Source organism: Aulonocara sp. 'chitande type north' Nkhata Bay, linkage group LG23 (genome assembly GCF_057382095.1).
Source record: "Aulonocara sp. 'chitande type north' Nkhata Bay isolate Kocher_YH1m ecotype deep benthic linkage group LG23, A_spYH_male_GT1.1, whole genome shotgun sequence".
Classification (NCBI taxonomy): domain Eukaryota; kingdom Metazoa; phylum Chordata; class Actinopteri; order Cichliformes; family Cichlidae; genus Aulonocara; species Aulonocara sp. 'chitande type north' Nkhata Bay.
The window spans coordinates 33,534,118-33,555,390 of NC_141365.1; the positions used below are offsets into that span (position 1 = coordinate 33,534,118).

Genomic DNA, 21,273 nt, shown 5'->3' on the forward strand with positions numbered 1-21,273 from the left:
CTTACCATGCATGGAGGGTTTCACCCCAAGTCCAGCACCCTGAGGCTGTACGCTAAGCGGAAGGAAGGGGGCCGGGGACTGGTGAGTGTCAGCACCACAGTCCAGGATGAGACAACGAACATCCAAGAATACATTGGGAAGATGGCCCCAACTGACCGAGTGCTCAGTGAATACCTCAGGCAGCAGAAACCCAAGAAAGAGGAGGGAGACGAGGAACCATCATGGAAGGACAGGCCCCTGCACGGTATGTACCACCGGCAGATAGAGGAGGTGGCTGATATCCAGAAATCCTGGACAAAGCTGGACTGAAAGACAGCACAGAGGCACTAATCATGGCAGCACAAGAACAAGCTCTGAGCACAAGATCCATAGAGGCTGGGGTCTATCACACCAGGCAAGACCCCAGGTGCAGGCTGTGTAAAGATGCCCCAGAGACAATCCAGCACATAACAGCAGGGTGCAAGATGCTAGCAGGCAAGGCATACATGGAACGCCATAACCAAGTGGCCGGCATAGTGTACAGGAACATCTGTGCCGAGTATAACCTGGAAGTCCCGAGGTCAAAATGGGAGATGCCCCCAAGGGTGGTGGAGAATGACCGAGCTAAGATCCTGTGGGACTTCCAGATACAGACGGACAAAATGGTGGTGGCTAACCAACCGGACATAGTGGTGGTAGACAAACAGAAGAAGACGGCCGTAGTGATCGATGTAGCGGTTCCGAATGACAGCAATATCAGGAAGAAGGAACACGAGAAGCTGGAGAAATACCAAGGGCTCAGAGAAGAGCTCGAGAGGATGTGGAGGGTGAAGGTAACGGTGGTCCCCGTGGTAATCGGAGCACTAGGTGCGGTGACTCCCAAGCTAGGCGAGTGGCTCCAGCAGATCCCGGGAACAACATCGGAGATCTCTGTCCAGAAGAGCGCAGTCCTGGGAACAGCTAAGATACTGCGCAGGACCCTCAAGCTCCCAGGCCTCTGGTAGAGGACCCGAGCTTGAAGGATAAAACCGCCCGCATGGGCGTGCTGGGTGTTTTTTTTTATATATATATGGGCTTTTTTTTTTTTTTGCCATCAACAGTTTTTATTAAATGTAACAAATACTCAGGAGGGCTAGCTACACATAATATCTAATTCAAGTTTTAAACTTCTGCCGCAGGTAAATGATGGCTAAATCTAAAATCAAAGTGCAACTTAAAAGTAATTTAAAAAATTTAAATATGAAAGAATAACAATAAAAATCAGAATTTTGATGTTTGGAGACACATGGAACACCAACCTCAGTCTCCTGTCTCTTGTCTGTCAGACATCCAATAAAACCTAATATATATGTGAGCCTTGCTGCTCTATAAACTACTACACCTGACTTTTAAAAAAGCTTTCTGGCAAAAGTCCCTGAAGGCAAACCTTCCCCTCTGTGAACCCCCCTCACTGTTTAAGGATCTATTGCTAATACCTTGGCCAGATGGAAACATTTGGCGGGGGTTAGATCCAGTTTGTCACCACACCTTAGACAAGAGACAAGTAAAGAAGCAACAGAACGAAATGTTGACATCCAAGCAGGGACATTACATTTTATCTTCAGAGACAACCTAGTTTTCATGTGAGACATCTTTTCAGTTTCCTTTGTTTTACTCAGGGACCTCAAGGACCACAGGGAGTCCAAGGAGAGAGAGGGCTGATAGGAGAAGGTCTGCCTGGACCAAAGGTGAGTTAGCGTTCATGCTTTTTAAGTCTGACCTTTTTCGTGTAAAAAACAGCCAGGGAAACTCTTTTAACCCCTTTGACCCTGTTTAAGGCATTCATACCTTTCATATCTACAAACTGACCTACACAAAGATCCATCTGGGCTCCAGATTCCAGAATGTAATGACAGGAAATTGATGATGTGTAGGATTACAAGACATGATAACTCAACACAAAAGTTCCATAAATTAACAGTGTGGTATGGCTCTCATTACCTCGTGCTGTGATCTAGTCCGTTGATCGTATCCAGCACAGGACATGAGAACATCTCCACATAAAGCATAAAAAAGTTTCAGAGATGGTTCAAGAAAAAAGCCAGGGCATCATGTCAGTGACTCACTGAGAGAGGAAATAAAGAGTCTTTTCGTATGTCTGTGTTTTCTCAAGGCCATCAGGCACACACATTCATATATGCACACTCAGTGTCTTTTAAGCACATGTGGATATATACGTTCTCTCATGTTGTTTTCGTTTTCCAAAGCAATTTCCACATGAGAGATATCTTTGACATTTTTGGGCCAAAAAAATTTTTCATTCAGTATTTGAGTGTGTCCTTATACTGTGCAGAAGACATACACAGCATGTTTTTGTGATGCTTTAATGTTTCCTATTGTTATTCTTAGTTTTCCCGTCCTTTTTCAGATTGCACAGCGTGTTTTTGTTTATGGGCTTCTGATTGGCCAACATTTCTGTATGTTTAGATTTATGCCTCCACCTGTTCTTTTGGCATGATTTTGAGTGACGTGTTTTTTTGTGTTTTCATGCAGACAGAGACATTTTTGAAGTGAAAGTGGAAAATTTAAGACAATTTGAAACATCCAGCAGAGTTATTTCATTCTTTTTAATGTTGAAAAATATTAAAATATTTATCAGACTCAGCCCTAAGATCATTTTAATTATCTCTCACAAAAGTTGTATTGATTCCCCAAGCAATTAAAAACAACATAGCTCAACATCAGTGTAATTGCAAAAATGTATTATTACTTTTGGAAGCGTTCCTTTGTAAAATGTTTGTGGTTTCTTTCAAATTACAGGTGTCAGATCTGTGCATTTGTCATGCAGCTCTGTTGTTTTGATAAATGCACACAGCTAAATTAAACATAGTTACTGTAAAAACTCTGTGACTTTGTTATAAGACTAACAGAGCAGTTTTGTATCACAGGAAGTGGAATTCAGGTGAAATTTTCAACTTTAGACTGCTTCAGACTACTATTTGATTTATCACTTGGCGACTTGCCTTGGTGATGGTATCAGCCATGCCCCCCCCCCCGACACACACACACACACACACACACAGGAGAAGGTGGATCCCCCACTGCTGAAGATTGGCCTCAAGGGTGCTTTTTCCCCACTTTTTTTAATGGCGTTCTTGTTCCAAAGCAGCATTCTTCACATGACAAGCCTCGACAGGCTCCAGATTCACAGGAGCTCTGCAGCTTTTTCCACATCATTAGCACCTCAGCTTGTGAGGGATCATAGAGTTACGACAGTAAATCTTTACCTCTTGAGGCTAACATGCAAGAGCGGCATGTTAATCAGTGTACTCCTCTATGCGACATTGTTTCTGTTGTCCTTGGATGTCCTTGGAAGACGCAGAAATATTTCCTTAAGGGAAATCGGATTTTTCTGCAGTCTATAAAGTGCAGGACATTATGCAGCATTTTTTTTTCATTTTACTGACTGTCATCCTGTATTATCTTTCTAATCCCTCAGTGAATTTCTCCTCCTGCTTTTTCTCTTTGTGTAATACTTATATCTCCTCTAGGCACGTTTTGATATACATGAAATACCACAATATTCCTATATACTATATAGTATGGCTACTTCTGCTTTCCGTAGAAGAAACAGAAACTGTGTGCAAGTTTGGATCTTTCAGGCCACTTCTGGTGAGCAAGTTACACTCTTCTATCAGTAACTGACATAAATCAAACTGAACATTTATAATAACAATAAGCATTTTGTTTTTGCTAAACCATCACAAGAAGCCATGAAACTAACTGAGAAACAGCTCGTAATGCACATTACTCCAATGGCAGCTTTTCAGTTACAAAGCCATCATTCTCTTTAAAGTCAGATTAAAAAGATGAAATAATTCATTGTGAATGAAAAGCATGCTGTAGTGGTTAACACATTTGCTTTACATATAAGACATCCCCAGTCTGACACTGAGGAGACATAAATCCAGCCTTGGGTGGGTGAGTGGGAGGGGTTATAAACCAGTGTATTCTTAGTGCAGGGCCCAGGCCTGTATGTTGTGTCAGGAAGGGCATCTGGTACAGAAACTGTGCCAAATCAAGTATGTGGATCCATCTGCTGTGGTGAAACCTCGGGGAATGAGGAAGCAGCTGAAAGATGATACATTGGTTAAACTAAAACTCCTGTTTGGCTTCAAAGTCGTGTAATGTTTTACACTGTGTGAGTTCTTTTGGAAAATAACATCTGTATTTTGACTAATATCTTATTATTCTAACTTTTATACTTATTTTTCTGCTCCTATTTTGGCATTATTTTCATACATCTTACTGATATTTCAAGAGTCAATTTGCAGTAACTTTTTTGTCCATCTTGGCAGGGAGAGCGAGGCTTGGAAGGGCCACGGGGACCCAGAGGACAGCCGGGTGCTGGAATCAAAGGAGACAAGGTGGAGTTTAAAGAGGCCTTAACTAAGGCGCCTGCTGAAAAGCCTTCACACAGCCATGAAGAGAAAGCCGGAGTCCTGTTGTGAAGAAGGCCATAAGTTGGCAGAGCCACGGATGAATGCATTCAGTGCAGTGTTATGTAGGAGGTCACAGTCCACAGATGATGAATCAAGGTCAAAGCATGGATAGTGTAGGAGGAGCGCAGTTTCACTGCTTGTGCTGATGAATGTGGAAAAGTTAGCCTGCAGTCAGGTACATTCAGACATAGACATAAAGGTAAAGGTTTGTCTTTCAGGATGTGTTTGTAGAGCTTCACAGCCATCTGGCAGCATTTTAGCTCACAGACTTACAGACAAAGAAAGGCTGAGTTGATTTTTAGCTATGTAATTCTTTCTGCTACATGAAAAATCATTTCCCCCCCAAAAAAACTTTTTCGTTGTGATTTACACGGGTGTTCTCGACACCGATGTTGCTGACAGTTTTACCGTGGGCTTTGTAGTGAAGTTTATTGGAGGTAATCACAAAGTTTTCATGCAGTAATGACAAACACCGCCTGCAGGGTTCTCTGCATTACCATCATATATTTGTGATGTGATTATAGCATGTGACAGATAAAAGGAAGTGAGGCAAAAGGAGCAGATGTCATCAAGTGTGGCCTATATTATTAATTCATTAAAATGCAGCGCTATAGAATTGTATACAGATGGGTGTTTTCCACATATAATAAATCACATTTCAGTGTGAGGCACTGTCAACCTATTAACATTTACATGTTGTTATCTGAACTTGTAGGGGGATTTTGGGCCACCGGGTCTTCCAGGGCTTGTCGGTCTCCCAGGACTAGGCATACAGGGTGAGAAGGCAAGTGTTGGACTCATAATATGATTCCCACAGTGGCTCTAATACATTGATTTTTTCATGTTTTTATAATCACAGTGGGCTTATATTGATTTTTTTTAATAGTTTTTTTTAATTGTTACTGTCACCATCCATGTTTTGACTTGTTAATGTAAGGCAATAGTGATGAACTGACAATTATCAATAACATAATGAGGAAAATGTATTGTTTAAGTAAGATACCATATGCAATATGACAGAAGTTTGTAGTTTATCAATGATTCTCAATCCAAGCGAAGCCCTTTTTTAGTGCTAAGGAGCGTGCAAACATTCCTGCCTGTGCACTACTGGCTCTGTTGTGCTGGCTCCGGGTCCAATGTGTAACTGATGCTACCAACATTAACAGGACGCTTACAGCCTCTTTGTCTGGGTTTCCGGTGTTCTGACAAAATGTCCTACTTTGTCAAAACATCTTACCGTAGCGTAAATTTATAGTCATGTCAATCAATCTGTGCTACCTTATCAGAATATACTGCCTTACGTGGTTTATGCCTCCATCGTACATATCTATAGGTAGGACGCTTTGATGGCCAAATCACACTTATCAAAACGTGCTTCCTGCTTGGATTTATACAGTAAATAAAATGACCAATGTCAAGGTTCTTAGAAATTAAACAACGTTATCACTCAATTAACAAGTATGTAGTGCAATATTACTTTCTTCGACATAACAACGGAGCGTGGTGTCCACTAACTGCAGGAGGACTAAAATTAATTGACAAGGTTTACACTGTATGCCAGTTTACAGAAGTTTAGAAGTACTAAATCAAGACTTGAAATATGACTTCAATTGAGACTCCAAATTGGAGTATTTTTGCACAAATGAACGCATGTTAGCTTGAAAAGTTAACAAATTGACAACAGCTTAAGGAAAACAAGTATCAACTGTAATAAACTGTCAGTAAGAACAAGTAGGAGAGCTTGATAGGTAGGGTGTTTTGTCAGAACACCGGCAATGCGCAGAATTACCAAAATTAGAGAGGGGATAACCTAACATATGAAACAGGAAAAAACTGCTGTGTTTATTCCACCAAAGTAACTGTATTCTAATTATCATCTATTTAAGCGGTAACTGTAACAGAATACAGTTACTCATATTTTGTATTTTAAATACGTAACGCCTGTTCGTGTATTCTGTAACTCCCCAATACTGACCACAGTAAACAATAATTCTGCCAAGATCTTCATTGTAGCACGTTCATTGAGAACAGGTCAATCTGACATTAGCATTTAGCTTAAATCATGCCCGTGCCAAAATAGAACACCTTCAAGCTGCTAGCATCAGTACAGGGAGTGCAGAATTATTAGGCAAGTTGTATTTTTGAGGAATAATTTTATTATTGAACAACAACCATGTTCTCAATGAACCCAAAAAACTCATTAATATCAAAGCTGAATGTTTGTGGAAGTAGTTTTTAGTTTGTTTTTAGTTTTAGCTATTTTAGGGGGATATCTGTGTGTGCAGGTGACTATTACTGTGCATAATTATTAGGCAACTTAACAAAAAACAAATATATACCCATTTCAATTATTTATTTTTACCAGTGAAACCAATATAACATCTCCACATTCACAAATATACATTTCTGACATTCAAAAACAAAACAAAAACAAATCAGCGACCAATATAGCCACCTTTCTTTGCAAGGACACTCAAAAGCCTGCCATCCATGGATTCTGTCAGTTTTTTGATCTGTTCACCATCAACATTGCGTGCAGCAGCAACCACAGCCTCCCAGACACTGTTCAGAGAGGTGTACTGTTTTCCCTCCTTGTAAATCTCACATTTGATGATGGACCACAGGTTCTCAATGGGGTTCAGATCAGGTGAACAAGGAGGCCATGTCATTAGTTTTTCTTCTTTTATACCCTTTCTTGCCAGCCACGCTGTGGAGTACTTGGACGCGTGTGATGGAGCATTGTCCTGCATGAAAATCATGTTTTTCTTGAAGGATGCAGACTTCTTCCTGTACCACTGCTTGAAGAAGGTGTCTTCCAGAAACTGGCAGTAGGACTGGGAGTTGAGCTTGACTCCATCCTCAACCCGAAAAGGCCCCACAAGCTCATCTTTGATGATACCAGCCCAAACCAGTACTCCACCTCCACCTTGCTGGCGTCTGAGTCAGACTGGAGCTCTCTGCCCTTTACCAATCCAGCCACGGGCCCATCCATCTGGCCCATCAAGACTCACTCTCATTTCATCAGTCCATAAAACCTTAGAAAAACCAGTCTTGAGATATTTCTTGGCCCAGTCTTGACGTTTCAGCTTGTGTGTCTTGTTCAGTGGTGGTCGTCTTTCAGCCTTTCTTACCTTGGCCATGTCTCTGAGTATTGCACACCTTGTGCTTTTGGGCACTCCAGTGATGTTGCAGCTCTGAAATATGGCCAAACTGGTGGCAAGTGGCATCTTGGCAGCTGCACGCTTGACTTTTCTCAGTTCATGGGCAGTTATTTTGCGCCTTGGTTTTTCCACACGCTTCTTGCGACCCTGTTGACTATTTTGAATGAAACGCTTGATTGTTCGATGATCACGCTTCAGAAGCTTTGCAATTTTGAGACTGCTGCATCCCTCTGCAAGATATCTCACTATTTTTGACTTTTCTGAGCCTGTCAAGTCCTTCTTTTGACCCATTTTGCCAAAGGAAAGGACGTTGCCTAATAATTATGCACACCTAATATAGGGTGTTGATGTCATTAGACCACACCCCTTCTCATTACAGAGATGCACATCATCTAATATGCTTAATTGGGAGTAGGCTTTCGAGCCTATACAGCTTGGAGTAAGACAACATGCATGAAGAGGATGATGTGGACAAAATACTCATTTGCCTAATAATTCTGCACTCCCTGTATTTGTTTTTTGCAGACCTACTAATAAATAAATAAAGAAGCATCTGCTTTGAGCTACTTTTTCCCTATTCTTTGATAACAAATGACAGAAAATATGATTACATGGTGTTGCTTTATTAATACAAGCTTTTGATCAACAATCATAATTTAACCAACATGATGCAGAAGTGCATACAAATTCATGCTCTGACACAATAACCACAGCTAGTGGAAACTGTTGGCTGCTGACAGCTTAGCCAAAGAGTTTTTCACTGTCATCAAAACATCAGCTAATTGCTATCAGAACAGGTCTGGTTCCAGTTCACCATTCACTCACTTGTGGAAGAGAGGGAGACAGGTGTGCTCTCACACTGGGCTTTGTGTACAGCTGAAGTTATTTAAAGAAAAGGCTTCATAATGGGACTGAAAAAGTCTCCATTAATCACCTGATTATAGAAAATAATAAACCAGCCTACTGGAAGAAGAAAAACTTTTCATGCTAAACTGTTTTTAATTTTAATATGTGTTTAAACCAGAAACATATATTGCACTGAACCAATGAAATCATTTAAATTTTGTGTTAGAAGAAAAGTTTGCCTCCTTCTGATGTCCAAGAAAAAATTCTAATTACTCTGCCTTCAGCAAAAACACTCCCTGTTTACAGATTCCATTCAGGCTTCTTTTAATTACTGCATTTATTCATACCTGCAGGGCATAGAGGGTCCAAGGGGGCCACCGGGAAGCAGAGGTCCACCAGGAGAAGGCATGCCTGGGCCCAAGGTTTGTACATATGCTCAAAATCTTAGTGGTAATAACAAGGGGTCAGGATTTCTATGTGGAGGCCACAGAGTTTATAGTTGGAACTGGATCATATGACCCTGAAACGTCACATAGTTAAGTGGTATAATGCTTAGCAATGATGACTTAAACTGCAGGATCTGGCAAGCTGATTAATGATTTGATAGCCAAGCAAGCAAGGCTGATGCTTTTAGTCACATTTATCTCTATTGTACGTGTTCTGCTCTCAGCACTGAAGACAGAAATTAAAGGTTAACCTACAATTGGAGCGATACTGTATATCCACATAGATTATCAAGTGTACAACTGGGTGAGGATGTTAAATCAAAGTAAATTGAATGCTAAACTGACCAGGTACTCAGTCCGTCCTGTATTTTAAGCTGTTATGTAAACTTTCATTGCAAGTCTTCCTGGTGTCTCAGCATAAACGCTGGTGTGACCAGGCCTGTACAAAATAATGCCAGCAAGTATATTTTCTTAAAAAATACGTGGCTCTCTGGTAATAGTCCGCTTAGCAAATATTAACAATACTGGTGTAAGTGTTTTAGTAATTACGACAAGATGTGAAGATGTTATTGCCTAACACAGGGAGACCAAGGGTTTCCAGGTGAAATTGGTGCTCCAGGGGAGAGAGGGGCTGGAGACCCTGGAGCTAAGGTGAGTTGAAACCATTTGGTAAAAACCCACATCAGCAGCAGTTATCAGTATACATTATTTAAAGTATTAAACATTCCCTCCATAAACTCATACAGAGCCACCAATCTGTCCTCAGGGTGAACCAGGATCATCAGGAATGCCAGGTTTGCCTGGGCTTCCAGGGGAGGATGGAGCCCCTGGACAGAAGGTAGTTTGAAGATGTTTTAACCTGAGCAAACGCAAAATGCAGTTTTTAAATGATCATTTTATTTATTAAGGGAAAAAGCTATCCAAATCTATCTCGCTGTACATGGTAATTAAATTTTCTGTTGTATCAAAAAATCCCTTAAGTAAAACCTGTCTGATCAAGTGAAGTAGGCTAAAAGGTCTCAAGAACCAATGCAGCATCCCATGATATATAGAAATTTTCTAAAGATAGTTGACATCTATCAGTTTGGGAAGGATTATATATCCATTTCTAAGGCTTTAGGACTCAATCAAACCACATTGAGCTCCATTATGAACAATGGTGGTATGATTGTCTGGGGATTTGCTCTTTTAGGAGCTGGACAACTTGCCTTAATTGATGAAACCATGAATTCTGCTATCTGTGAGAAAATCCTGAAGAGAATGTCCAGCCATCAGTTCATATCCTGAAGCTCAAGCCCACTTGGCTTACTCTGAATCACTCAAAAACAACCAAATGAAGGTTTTGGGTTTTTGAAAAGTCTCCAATTAAAAAGTTTGTGCAAAGAGTGAGCCAAGATTCTTCTGCATTGATATGAAAGACTCTGAAGAACTGCAATTCAGCAACTGCCAGTTGCTGAATTGCAGTTCTTACTAACAAGGGTGTTACAACCAGGTTAGCAATATCTATTATTACATTTTGTTTGATGATGTAAAACATGTAAGTATGACAAATAGGCAAAACATTAAAAAAAACAAAAACAGGATGGGGCCAAATACTTGGATGCATGTGTGTCTTTAGGGCGAGCCCGGAGCTATTGGCCTAAGAGGGCCAGATGGCGCTCCTGGAATTGGTATCCAAGGTGAAAAGGTAAAAAAGTAATATTCCATATTTCATTTTCCTGCAAGTCAGTAAGTAAGTCAGACCAGTGAGTATATTCCTGATGTGACCTTCAAGGGTGACCAAGGCCAAAGAGGAATCAGAGGCTTGACTGGGCCGCCAGGCATTGCTGGACCCTCAGGACCAAAGGTGAGCAATCATTAGGCCATCATTAACATTTACCTGGAAAGAGATAATGAGAAAATATCCTCTGTACGTTTTTGGTCTTAACCAGTTTTCATACAATAAACTTTGTCAGGGAGAACCAGGAGCGCAAGGCAGGCTGGGTTTGCCTGGTCCTCCAGGACGCTTCATCACTGGACCCAAGGTATAAGATTCAGTTTTACTGAGCCATCAGTGTAAGACTGCGGAGATTCGTCATGTTTTCTTCACATTTTCACAAAATATGTGGTTATTATTTTAGGTTGTTCCAAGACTCTTTGTAGAAAGAAACATTGATTCTCCTGATGCACGTAAACTTGTTATTGGCATTATTGTTATTGTACTACATACATACTACATTATTGTAGAATCTCTGCTGTGATTTGGCACTATATAAATAAAACTGAATTGAATTGAATTAGTATGTTTTGTTCGTAGCATTAACCCATTATTAAACAATATTATCAGTGGTAGAAGTCTTTAATTTGCTTCTAAGTAGCAACAGCACAGTTGCACAATGTTCTACATTTTATATTGTATATACAGTGTCTATTAAAGTTAACCTTTTTATTTTAGATGTACAACATCCATGTTGCACATCTATGTACAACCTTCTGTACTAAGGGGCAGCTTTGTTACTAAAAATGTGTTGTAGGGTGATCCTGGTCCAAATGGCCCTCCTGGTCCAGTTGGGGAGACTGGCTATGGACTTCCTGGTCCTAAGGTAAAACTGATATTATTATTCTCTGGTTGAAAAAGAAATACACATATAAATATGTATTGCATTTCTATTGGGTGCCTGCCTGTAGAAACAAGCATGAGTCAGATTTTCGAACAAACACATTTAAACATGTGCTGAGTGCGTCCAAATCTGGAAAAGAATCAATAATCAAACAAGTAATGAGGGGCAGATCAGGAAACACGTGTTTGTGCTTTCATCATCAAGGCCATTTACAGTCCATCTAGAAAGAACAGAGAATATGTCAAAAATTAGGATGGGAAGCACAGCTGTACATCCTGTCATGCTTTCCATATGCTAACATTTGCTGAAAATCTCAGCTAATAAAATGCTACAACCTGTTTTTATGTTTTGCTCAATACTTAACCCTCTCAGGCTCAAATTAAGTTTTTGTTGCTAATGCACAAAAGAATACCTGCAGTGGTACTTCTAAGTAAAAAAAACCTCATAAAATATGTATGTGGGGTAATCAGGTTGTTAGCTTTTACTTGTTGCAAATCTGCAACGCCTGCCTTGAGAGGGTTAATATAAGGGACCAAGCAAAGGAGCATATGTGTCCATTTATGTGCATATTCCACTTTAGTTTGTTTTGCAAGTCTGTAAATCTCTTTGTATCCTTTGTATGAATGAATTATTGATTCCTATGTATCTGCCTCCTGTAGGGTGACCGAGGAGATCGAGGCCCTCCAGGCCCATTTGGTCCCAAAGGAGACGGCTATCCTGGCCCCATGGTGAGGAGCTGATTTAGACAATGACATATGTCTCCTCATAAATCTGTACAGCCATACCTTTCATCTGCATACTATATCTAGTCCTCCATCCATCTAGCATTTGCCTCTCTTGTACTGCCGCTCAGTTCCAACCCTCTATCAATCAGTGAGACATTTATAACCCAACTTTACAGTAGGTGGCCCTTACACTTATCCTGAGTATGTTTCCTTTAACTTAAACCAGAGGGAGATGAAATTAACATGACTTTCATTAAGGGCAGTAAGAATAAAGGTGGTGCCTTAAAAAAATAAGAAAAAAAATCACTTACTATATTTTACTTTCTCATTGAGGGTTGGATATGAAGATTGAAACCAAATGTTTGGTCTGTAAACCAGATGCTTAGCTTACCTTAGCATAAAGTCCGGGAACAATGAGAAGCCGCTAACCTGGTGCTGTCCAAAGGTAACAAAATCCCCCTGTGGTGCTAACTGTTCCAATTTTTACACATTAAATCCTGTTTTATTGCATTATTTTATAAAAGCCAGACAATTTCTTATTCAATTTCAAGTATTATACTCTGCTTGTTTCAGAGTACAATATTAACTTACTCTTCTTTCTGGAAATCCATACTTAAGTTAGCTTTTTGCTTTTTCAGGGTCCTCCTGGGCTGCCTGGACTTCCAGGAGAACCTGGGCCGGAGGGAGTGGGCGTTCCTGGACCGAAGGTGAGAATGTGGATCCATAAGATAGAACTTTCCAGCGTGCATTTCTTTCAAATGTCAGTGTAAAGTTGGGTCTTTGTTTTAAAAAAGTTGAGAATTATAGTAAGGTTACAGTAGGTTTCCACACTTTCCAGCAGACTTTGTGGTTTGTACAAAGGTCCCAGTATAGTGATGTGTTGGTAATTTGCAGGTCTACATAGTCATTTTAAAAATATGTCTACACACTAAAGCTATATGAAATCAATTCACTTCCATTTTCAAATCAATTTTATTTATATAGCACCAAATTACAACAACAGTTGATGTGCTTAAAATTGTAAGGTAATGACGAAACAGTACTGCAGAAAAACCCCAACATTAAGACAATACCCTATCAGCACACACTTGGCAACACTGGGAAGGAAAAAACATAGGAACTATGCTAAAGGACCAGCAACAGCACAAACATGAATAACAGAAGCCCACATTAACAGTTGTTGCTGTTTATGACGCTTCCCGCAGGTTCAGTATACAATTATAACATGTAGACATGCGGTCTGCAAAGCTCCTGGATCTGTCATACAGTATTGTGATGATAGTTAGTCACTGCTTATAAACATTATGGAATTCATTATTGGTTTGAATGCAAAATTCAATCAAAAATGTCCCATGTTTCAAAAATCTTGTAGGATGTAAACCTTATATGACATAGATGGTTCTTTCTGTGAGGTCAGAATTTAGAGCCAAAGCCATTGTCAAGTCCTGGTAAGATGAATTTCCAAGTTGTGTTTGAATCTGCACTGAAGATAAGTGAGATTATCTCACCATGGAAAGATTTGGTCTTTTGTTTAGGGAAGCTAATTAAGGGAAACACGATTTTAGTCAGTGCACGAGTTTGTTTGACAGATTGTAAATTGCTGTGCTGTCAGTGTTCATCTATCTTTGCTGTGCATTCATCTTTGCAGGGCGATATTGGATTTCGAGGGTTGCCTGGTTTACCAGGACTTCCAGGTGAAGGCCTCCCAGGACCTCTGGTAAATTTAAAACCTTTACATTTTTCAAATCTTTAACCTCTGCTGTTTTAAGCAACTCCCTTTTACCTGTTTTGTAATCAGAAATATTATAATATTATTCATTTTTATTTGGTTTTTTATTTGGTTTATGGGAACATGAGCCGAGGACAACATTCTAAGATGTTTACTTAAGAGGAGCCTTTTTCAAATTTCTCCTAAGTACTGCCAGATGGTTGTGACTGAGTTACATTCTCTGAAGAATAACAGGTTGAAAAAAAAAACACAGTGCATCGTCTTCTGTGCAAACATGCCCACAACTGGGCTGCTTGTTCATTTTTTGGTGGCATTTATCGTGATTTTTCCAACAGCACTGTGACACATGGGTGCAGGGTGTGAATCTCCACAGACATATGTGTCTGATGAGAAACACTTGGCCTAACAGGCCTTACTAAAAGAACACCCGGCACCCCGCATGTCCTCACATATCATATCCAGATTCCCCACAGGCTTCAGGCCACTGTCTGTGCAGGTCCGAGCTCTGTCAAAGTCATGCAGCAGTAGGCAGGTTTTAATTGAAGACGCAAATAATAGGAAAAAATGGGAAAGCAGAGCACACTGACACTTATCAGCTCTTGTCCGTGCTGAGAAAATGGTGATGTGAAACATTCACAACAACACTGGTAACCTTGAAGTTGCTGCTCTTTATTACAAGAATACAAAGTGTGTTTCATACTCTTATAGATAAAGTAAATTTTTTGTTGGGTTGAGTTATTAATTGCACATGTGATATATATAGCTGCTATTGCCTTTTCTCACATTATGAAGTCAACCCAAACAGGAAACGTATTACAGTCAAAATCTTTTGTGGGTCATGACATCAGATAATTTCTTGGATTAAGCTGTTTTCACAGATGCACTGCAGCCCAGAAATCGAGTTGTCATAGCAGCATACAGACAACAAAGCATTCAAAGTAGAGGAGTGTACAGATGTCACACATGCATGTGCAAGATTGAGTTGTGTATGTTTTCTAATCAAAATCAGTAATCTTATTTTACTTATTTTCTTTTTTTTAAGCCATTCAAGAAAAATTGAGGATATTTTGCCAACTTTAAGCTTTAATACTGAACACAGACAAGAGAAAACACATTACTGAATTCACTTTGGAGTTTGATGATAACTGGTAGCTGCACGTGACTTGAATTTGCTGTAGTCATGACTAGTTGACATTCAGTCATGACTACAGCAAAAGGCTTAAGTAATAGAGTATTGTTCCTGGCTTTTTTAATAACATTCCACCTGACAGGTGTCTCCCTGCCTACACCTCGCCACAGGTGGAGCCTGTATACTTATGTGAACAGCAAGTCAGCAGGTCTGCTGCCTTGACCCCAGTAACTGTGCCATTTGTATGGCTGCAACAAATATTTCTTTCATAAATTACAAATCTGCTTTTTTGTCACATTGTAGCTATTTTGTAACTGACCTTGAGCTGTAGTTATATAAGCAACATGTTTTGACTTGCAGGGTAACCCTGGGAGACCTGGTCCACCTGGGCCAACAGGTCCTCAAGGGCAAGGAGTTCAAGGGCCAAAGGTAGGCTGTAATTTATTGTCCTTGATAGACATTCACATATCTATAAAATATCAAGACATCCAGGGCTCTGTGTACTACCTAAACCTGTAAGTATCTATCACAAGCTGTAACACAACTGCCTTGTGTGTTTGATTCAGGGTGAACAGGGGGCCCAGGGTGTGGTAGGACCAAGAGGAATACCTGGAGAAGGCTTTCCTGGAGCTAAAGTCAGTTACTGTGTTACCCGGGACTGAATGTGGGGTTGTGAGCATTTATAATTCTTTGAGTGCTGATGTTTTGCAATGTGGTGTGCAACAGGGTGATCGAGGTTTGACAGGGGAGAGGGGGCTGAAGGGGATCAAAGGAGATGTAGGAGACCCTGGAACCCCAGGGCAACCTGTGAGTGACGCTAATGATTCCTTCATGTCTCACTTTGTTGTGTTCTGTTTTGTGATGGCTGGGGAGAGGGCTCCAACCCCTGAACCTGCTCCTATTCTGCTTGTTATCGCTACTGACATTTGTCTGCCCCATGAAACTGGAAGATTTGCAGAAACAGTGACACTTTGTGAATAAACGTTTTTTAATATTTTTGATCCTAGGGCCGACTCGGTGCCAAAGGTGAAGCTGGCCTCACTGTGAGTGTCATGTGTTCATATCTGTATCGTTTTACTTTTTGTGATTATCCATATGCTTATATTGTGTATTCATTGCAGAGAGAAGACGTCATTCGATTGATCAAAGAGATCTGTGGTAAAATATCTTTTGATAGCATAAATATTGTAGTAGATTTAATTTCTCAATGAAAGCCACTGTGTCATCTGATCTGTAAAGTGCTGGATCCAGTTCCACAGACTGGAACTCATCAATGTGACATTTCCGCCATGATCTCATATGTTGATGTGATGTGATTCTAGGATGTGGGATCAAGTGTAAGGAGAGGCCTATGGAGCTGGTGTTTGTCATTGACAGCTCAGAGAGTGTGGGGCCTGAGAACTTTGAAATCATCAAGGACTTTGTGAATGCATTAGTGGACCGGGTAACAGTGGGCCGAAACGCCACCAGGATTGGCCTGGTCCTGTACAGCCTTGAGGTGAGAACTGTATTCAACTTGGCCCGCTATGTCACCAAACAGGATGTCAAGAATGCAATCAGAAACATCCCATATATGGGAGAGGGCACCTACACTGGTACCGCTATCCGCAAGGCGACGCAGGAGGTCTTCCATAGTTCACGTTTGGGAGTAAGCAAAGTGGCCATCGTGATTACTGATGGGCAAACCGACAAGCGAGAACCAGTGAAGCTGGATATAGCTGTGCGAGAAGCACACGCTGCCAATATTGAGATGTTTGCCCTGGGGATCGTTAACACCTCAGACCCAACGCAGGCCGAATTCCTGAAAGAACTGAATCTAATCGCATCTGATCCAGACACGGAGCACATGTTCCTCATTGATGACTTCAACACCCTGCCAGGTAAGAGGCATTTTCTTTACTTACCCTTAATATGAGTCTTTGTTAATGAGTTGAGTTGCTTGCTGATTGTATTCTGATTATATTCCTATAGAACAGGAATGATGTCTTTGTAAAAAGCAACATAAATGTGATTTTCGGTGATTTATTACAGCTAACTGTAATAAAGCATTCTTCAGCAGCATCCTTCACAAAATGTGAAGAATTGACTGAAGTATTGTGATAATATCCCTAAGGAACTGAGACAAGAATTCTAAAATTAAAATAAAATAATATCCTCTGGCAAATTAGTTGTATTCATTCAGCACAGCCAAAATAGCATGAAAAAACCCCCGTAATGGCACAAAATGTCCCCAGGATTACCTTAGGGATGTCGTATTGTGAGTTGCCTGGTGATTCCCGCCTGTAGTGAACCAATTTTTTAAAAATAGATTTTTCCATTTTTATACGGATCCATTTATATGTGAAGTGCTTGTGTGACTTGAAATCTACAATTTTTGTGTTATATTATTAAAAAATCATATCTTAACTTATATCTTATACAAGCTATTTTAGACACCTATTTAGCGCACGTTTATGTACCCTATAGTTACATTTACTTTTTTTTTTTTAACAATGCACCAAGTCTAACTACAGATATGCAAGTCACATATACTCATTATTATTTAATCTAGGCAGAATAACCTCATAGTGGTTTCAAATCTCATTAGCGTTCTGATCTTCCACTGTTAGTTGGTTAGTTTGTGGTTAGCCCTACTGTCTGTGGCAATCCATAATTTAGCATTCTATGTTGATGTGAGTGACAATTTGAAGAAATAATGGATTATGCATCTTCAATAACACTTCTGAAGAGCTTAACCTAAACCAGCCAGCTACTGTACTTTTGCACACTTAGCCAGTTCGGTTTCACTGTAGCTTTGCACGTTACTGGAGCAAAAGTAGGCATTATTATAATGAATGTAGTGTGTTCACGACCCGGAATCTGCTAATTAGCAGAAGGCAAAGCTTTATAAAGGCATGGGCGATAGGAATGTTTATTTCTCAAGTTTTATCTGTTACTGGCACTAAATGAAGTATATTAGTATTCCACCTCTGCATATGACCTGTATGTTTGTTTGTGCACAAAATTAATGCAAAGCCATCTGATAGTTAGAAATTTAACAGAAAAGAATTCCTAAAAAAATCTTTTAGGCTATGTCTGGCGAGCGAATAGTGACAAAACAGTAATTAGTTAAATCCTTTTTCCTAGTTCCTAACTTCTGTGTCTTTGTGTCACAGCCCTCGAATCCAAGCTGGTCAGCCAGTTCTGTGAAGATGAGAATGGAGCCCTAATATATAACAGAATAACTAATGGCTACAACGGCTATGGAAACAATGGTTATAATGGGAACAAAAATTTAATCAATGGAAAGTATGCTACTGGTGGCTATGGGTACAGGCCTGTGACCCAACCGGAAGTAGAGAATGGACGTCAGACTGGTATCAACACTGGTATCAGCACACACAGCCATGGAGGAATGATAGAGACCACCCAGCATGAGATTAAAGGATCCAACAAAGTACATGTATGAAAACAAGAATACATCTTTATATGTACATTACACACATTTATTATTCTAACAACTGGTTTCTGTTTTTTTCCTCAATAGGAAGGAGGGGTGCAGCGTGGGGACACATTTACCCACAGCACCTCAGACAAACATCTCTCTCCATCCAGGGAACACTCTTCATCGTCATCATCATCTTCATCCACAAGCATAAGTACAACATCCTCCGGTGTTTCTGTACAGTATGTACCTGTACCAAGGCCAGTTCTTCCCAAAGGTATATGAAGTCCAATACTCTGCTCTACTTTTCTATCTTTCTTATGAGCAAAATTATTTTTATTACAGAGATCCAAAATAAATAAATTCCCTCACTGCAAAGACATACCATGAGCAAAAATTCAGTTAGGACCTCAATATTTAAAAGACAATACACATACTATGTGTATCTGCCCTCACATACATATGAACTCGATTGATGTCCCATTCATAAACAATAGGGTTTAATATGACATTCAATTCAGTTTTATTTATACAAGGCCAAATCACAACAACAGTCGCCTCAAGGTAGACCCTACAATAATACATGGAGAGAAAAACCCAACAATCATATGATCCCCTATGAGCAAGTGGTTTGGCAACAGTGGGAAGGAAAAACTCCCTTTTAACAGGAAGAAGCCTCCAGCAGAAACAGGCTCAGGGAGGGGCGGCCAGATGCCACGACCGACTGGGGTGAGAGAAGGAAGACAGGATAAAAGACATTGGCCAAACCTTTGCAGCTGTTTCAACTCTTCTGGAAAGGTCCAATAAAGTGCGACTCTCAGTGTGACTGTGGCCCAAGGTGTTACAATCAATGCAGTATATTTACAAGGTTAAATAGAGCTAAAGGTTAGCAATAAGTTAGCTAGCTAGTTGACATGTTAAAATGATATGTCACGCTATAACTAAACTATTTTTTTTCTAAATGTACATTATCCTTAATTAAGGACACGAGAGGAGGATAATACTTTATTTATCACATGATAGGAAAATTCTTTATCTTTTAATAACTTTGGACTAATGGCAGCTTTCAGAGTTACTTAAAATACTTAAAATGGACCTAAAATGATACGCCACCTCATGGCCACAGTATTTTTTTGTGACATGAATATTTTTTGTAAGAACCTGCAAACAGATGTTAATGTCAACAACCGAAATGAATAATGGCACAGAAAATTACTTATGATATCAGATAATTACTGAAATCCAAACCTCTGCCTTCAGTGTGGGGGTGGTACATAATAATCCGTTCATGTTTAAATGTTTTCTGTGTTTTGCACCCTGTTATATTTTTGTCCGTATAGTGCTGATAGCAGTATAGTATAGTGCTGATAAGGGATAGTGACACTGGGGCATTAAACGAATAGTCAGCAATCTCAGTTTTGAGATGGCTGCAAATGTGGTGTGATGACACCTGATGGAGTAGATGAAGCTCCTTTGGAGTTCTAGTCCAGTGTGCTTTGAGTACAGGCAGCAGAAAGGGAGCAGCTTTCGTTGATGTGGCCTTTCTGCTGTGTGCGCAGCAAGGTGAAGAACAGGGAAGCCAATTATTTTTGATGCAGTGTGGCTGATTTTGTGCAATCTGCTCTTTTCTGACAGCATGGTGAAGAAACGGAGCAGAAAGGGCCACTCTGAGGTTAGATTAGGTGGAAACGAGTTCTCTCATTCATATGACATCTTCTCCTGCAGAGACTGTCCCCTTGGACCCCCGCTGTGGCTTGGTTCTGGACCAAGGCACGTGCAGGGACTACAGCATCCGCTGGTACTATGACAAACAAGCAAACGCGTGCGCCCAGTTCTGGTACGGAGGCTGCAATGGCAACAAAAATCGATTTGACACAGAGGACGAGTGCAAGAGGACATGTGTGGAAGTCAGATCAACTGGTATGCTCTCATGATTTATGTCAGCCATATTTTTGTCTTTTATGTCTTTCACACCTTGCTGCTTTATTTGCCTATTTCATGACTGAAATATTGAGGCTTTGACACTCCGCTTCGATCCAAATGTTTGGGAGTATTGACTTTCTCATATATTTTTTTTCCAGGTGGCTGAGTGAGGGCATCCGTCACACATCTGCCTACATTTCGAGGAGGGGCAGCTATGACCAGCCATTTTTCACAGGGTTATGTGAAGTTTTAGCATAATTCTCAGGCATATACATGTACACTGATGTTCTGTATCATCTCCACATTTTTGCCTCCTCCTCCAGGATCTCTTGTAATTACAGTGAAAAAAAGGAACGTAGCATGGATAGATAGGGCAGGAGATCATCCGTCTTCTCTCAGGAATACAGATGAGGGCTGGCTCGTAGCGTGTTAGGAGTTCCAGAGGACTTGACATACCCACAGATCATTTTTTTCATACAAAGCCTGAGTGCTGCAAACGTGTTGAAAAGATGGACTATAACTAATAACTCCAGTGCTTCATGACTTGTCATATAGATTTAATTTCCTTACTCAATCACTCTGAGGTCTATTAGTGCATATTCACAAAAAACTAAAAACACACAGTAGAGATGAAGCTTCTCATCCCTTGTATCGATCAAATATAGTTTTTTTTTTCTTTTCATATATATGATTCCTAACTTTATGGAATCTTTTTGAGCATTTGAATGTGTTTTTTCTTAGATTTACTGAATGAAAAATGTTTACACTGTTTCACTTCACAAGCTGTAACAATAATGGAAATACATGCATGTATACTCACACACACTGCC

General features: G+C 40.2%; 1 protein-coding gene across 1 annotated transcript in view; it reads left to right on the top strand.

The window, feature by feature from the left end:
- Positions 1-20,454, top strand: part of LOC147302259 (uncharacterized) — a 35,131-nt gene extending 14,677 nt beyond the window's left edge. Inside the window, exons 14-35 of the mRNA XM_086282983.1 lie at positions 1,638-1,706; positions 4,317-4,385; positions 5,176-5,244; positions 8,821-8,889; positions 9,496-9,564; positions 9,680-9,751; positions 10,532-10,600; positions 10,688-10,759; positions 10,869-10,937; positions 11,427-11,495; positions 12,173-12,241; positions 12,877-12,945; positions 13,887-13,955; positions 15,457-15,525; positions 15,663-15,731; positions 15,823-15,903; positions 16,104-16,139; positions 16,218-16,254; positions 16,419-16,976; positions 18,252-18,538; positions 18,623-18,797; positions 20,246-20,454. Of these exons, the coding sequence (XP_086139109.1) occupies positions 1,638-1,706; positions 4,317-4,385; positions 5,176-5,244; positions 8,821-8,889; positions 9,496-9,564; positions 9,680-9,751; positions 10,532-10,600; positions 10,688-10,759; positions 10,869-10,937; positions 11,427-11,495; positions 12,173-12,241; positions 12,877-12,945; positions 13,887-13,955; positions 15,457-15,525; positions 15,663-15,731; positions 15,823-15,903; positions 16,104-16,139; positions 16,218-16,254; positions 16,419-16,976; positions 18,252-18,538; positions 18,623-18,797; positions 20,246-20,454 (2,424 nt within the window). The remainder of the gene's footprint in view (positions 1-1,637; positions 1,707-4,316; positions 4,386-5,175; positions 5,245-8,820; positions 8,890-9,495; positions 9,565-9,679; positions 9,752-10,531; positions 10,601-10,687; positions 10,760-10,868; positions 10,938-11,426; positions 11,496-12,172; positions 12,242-12,876; positions 12,946-13,886; positions 13,956-15,456; positions 15,526-15,662; positions 15,732-15,822; positions 15,904-16,103; positions 16,140-16,217; positions 16,255-16,418; positions 16,977-18,251; positions 18,539-18,622; positions 18,798-20,245) is intronic.
- The last annotated feature ends 819 nt before the right edge of the window (positions 20,455-21,273 follow it).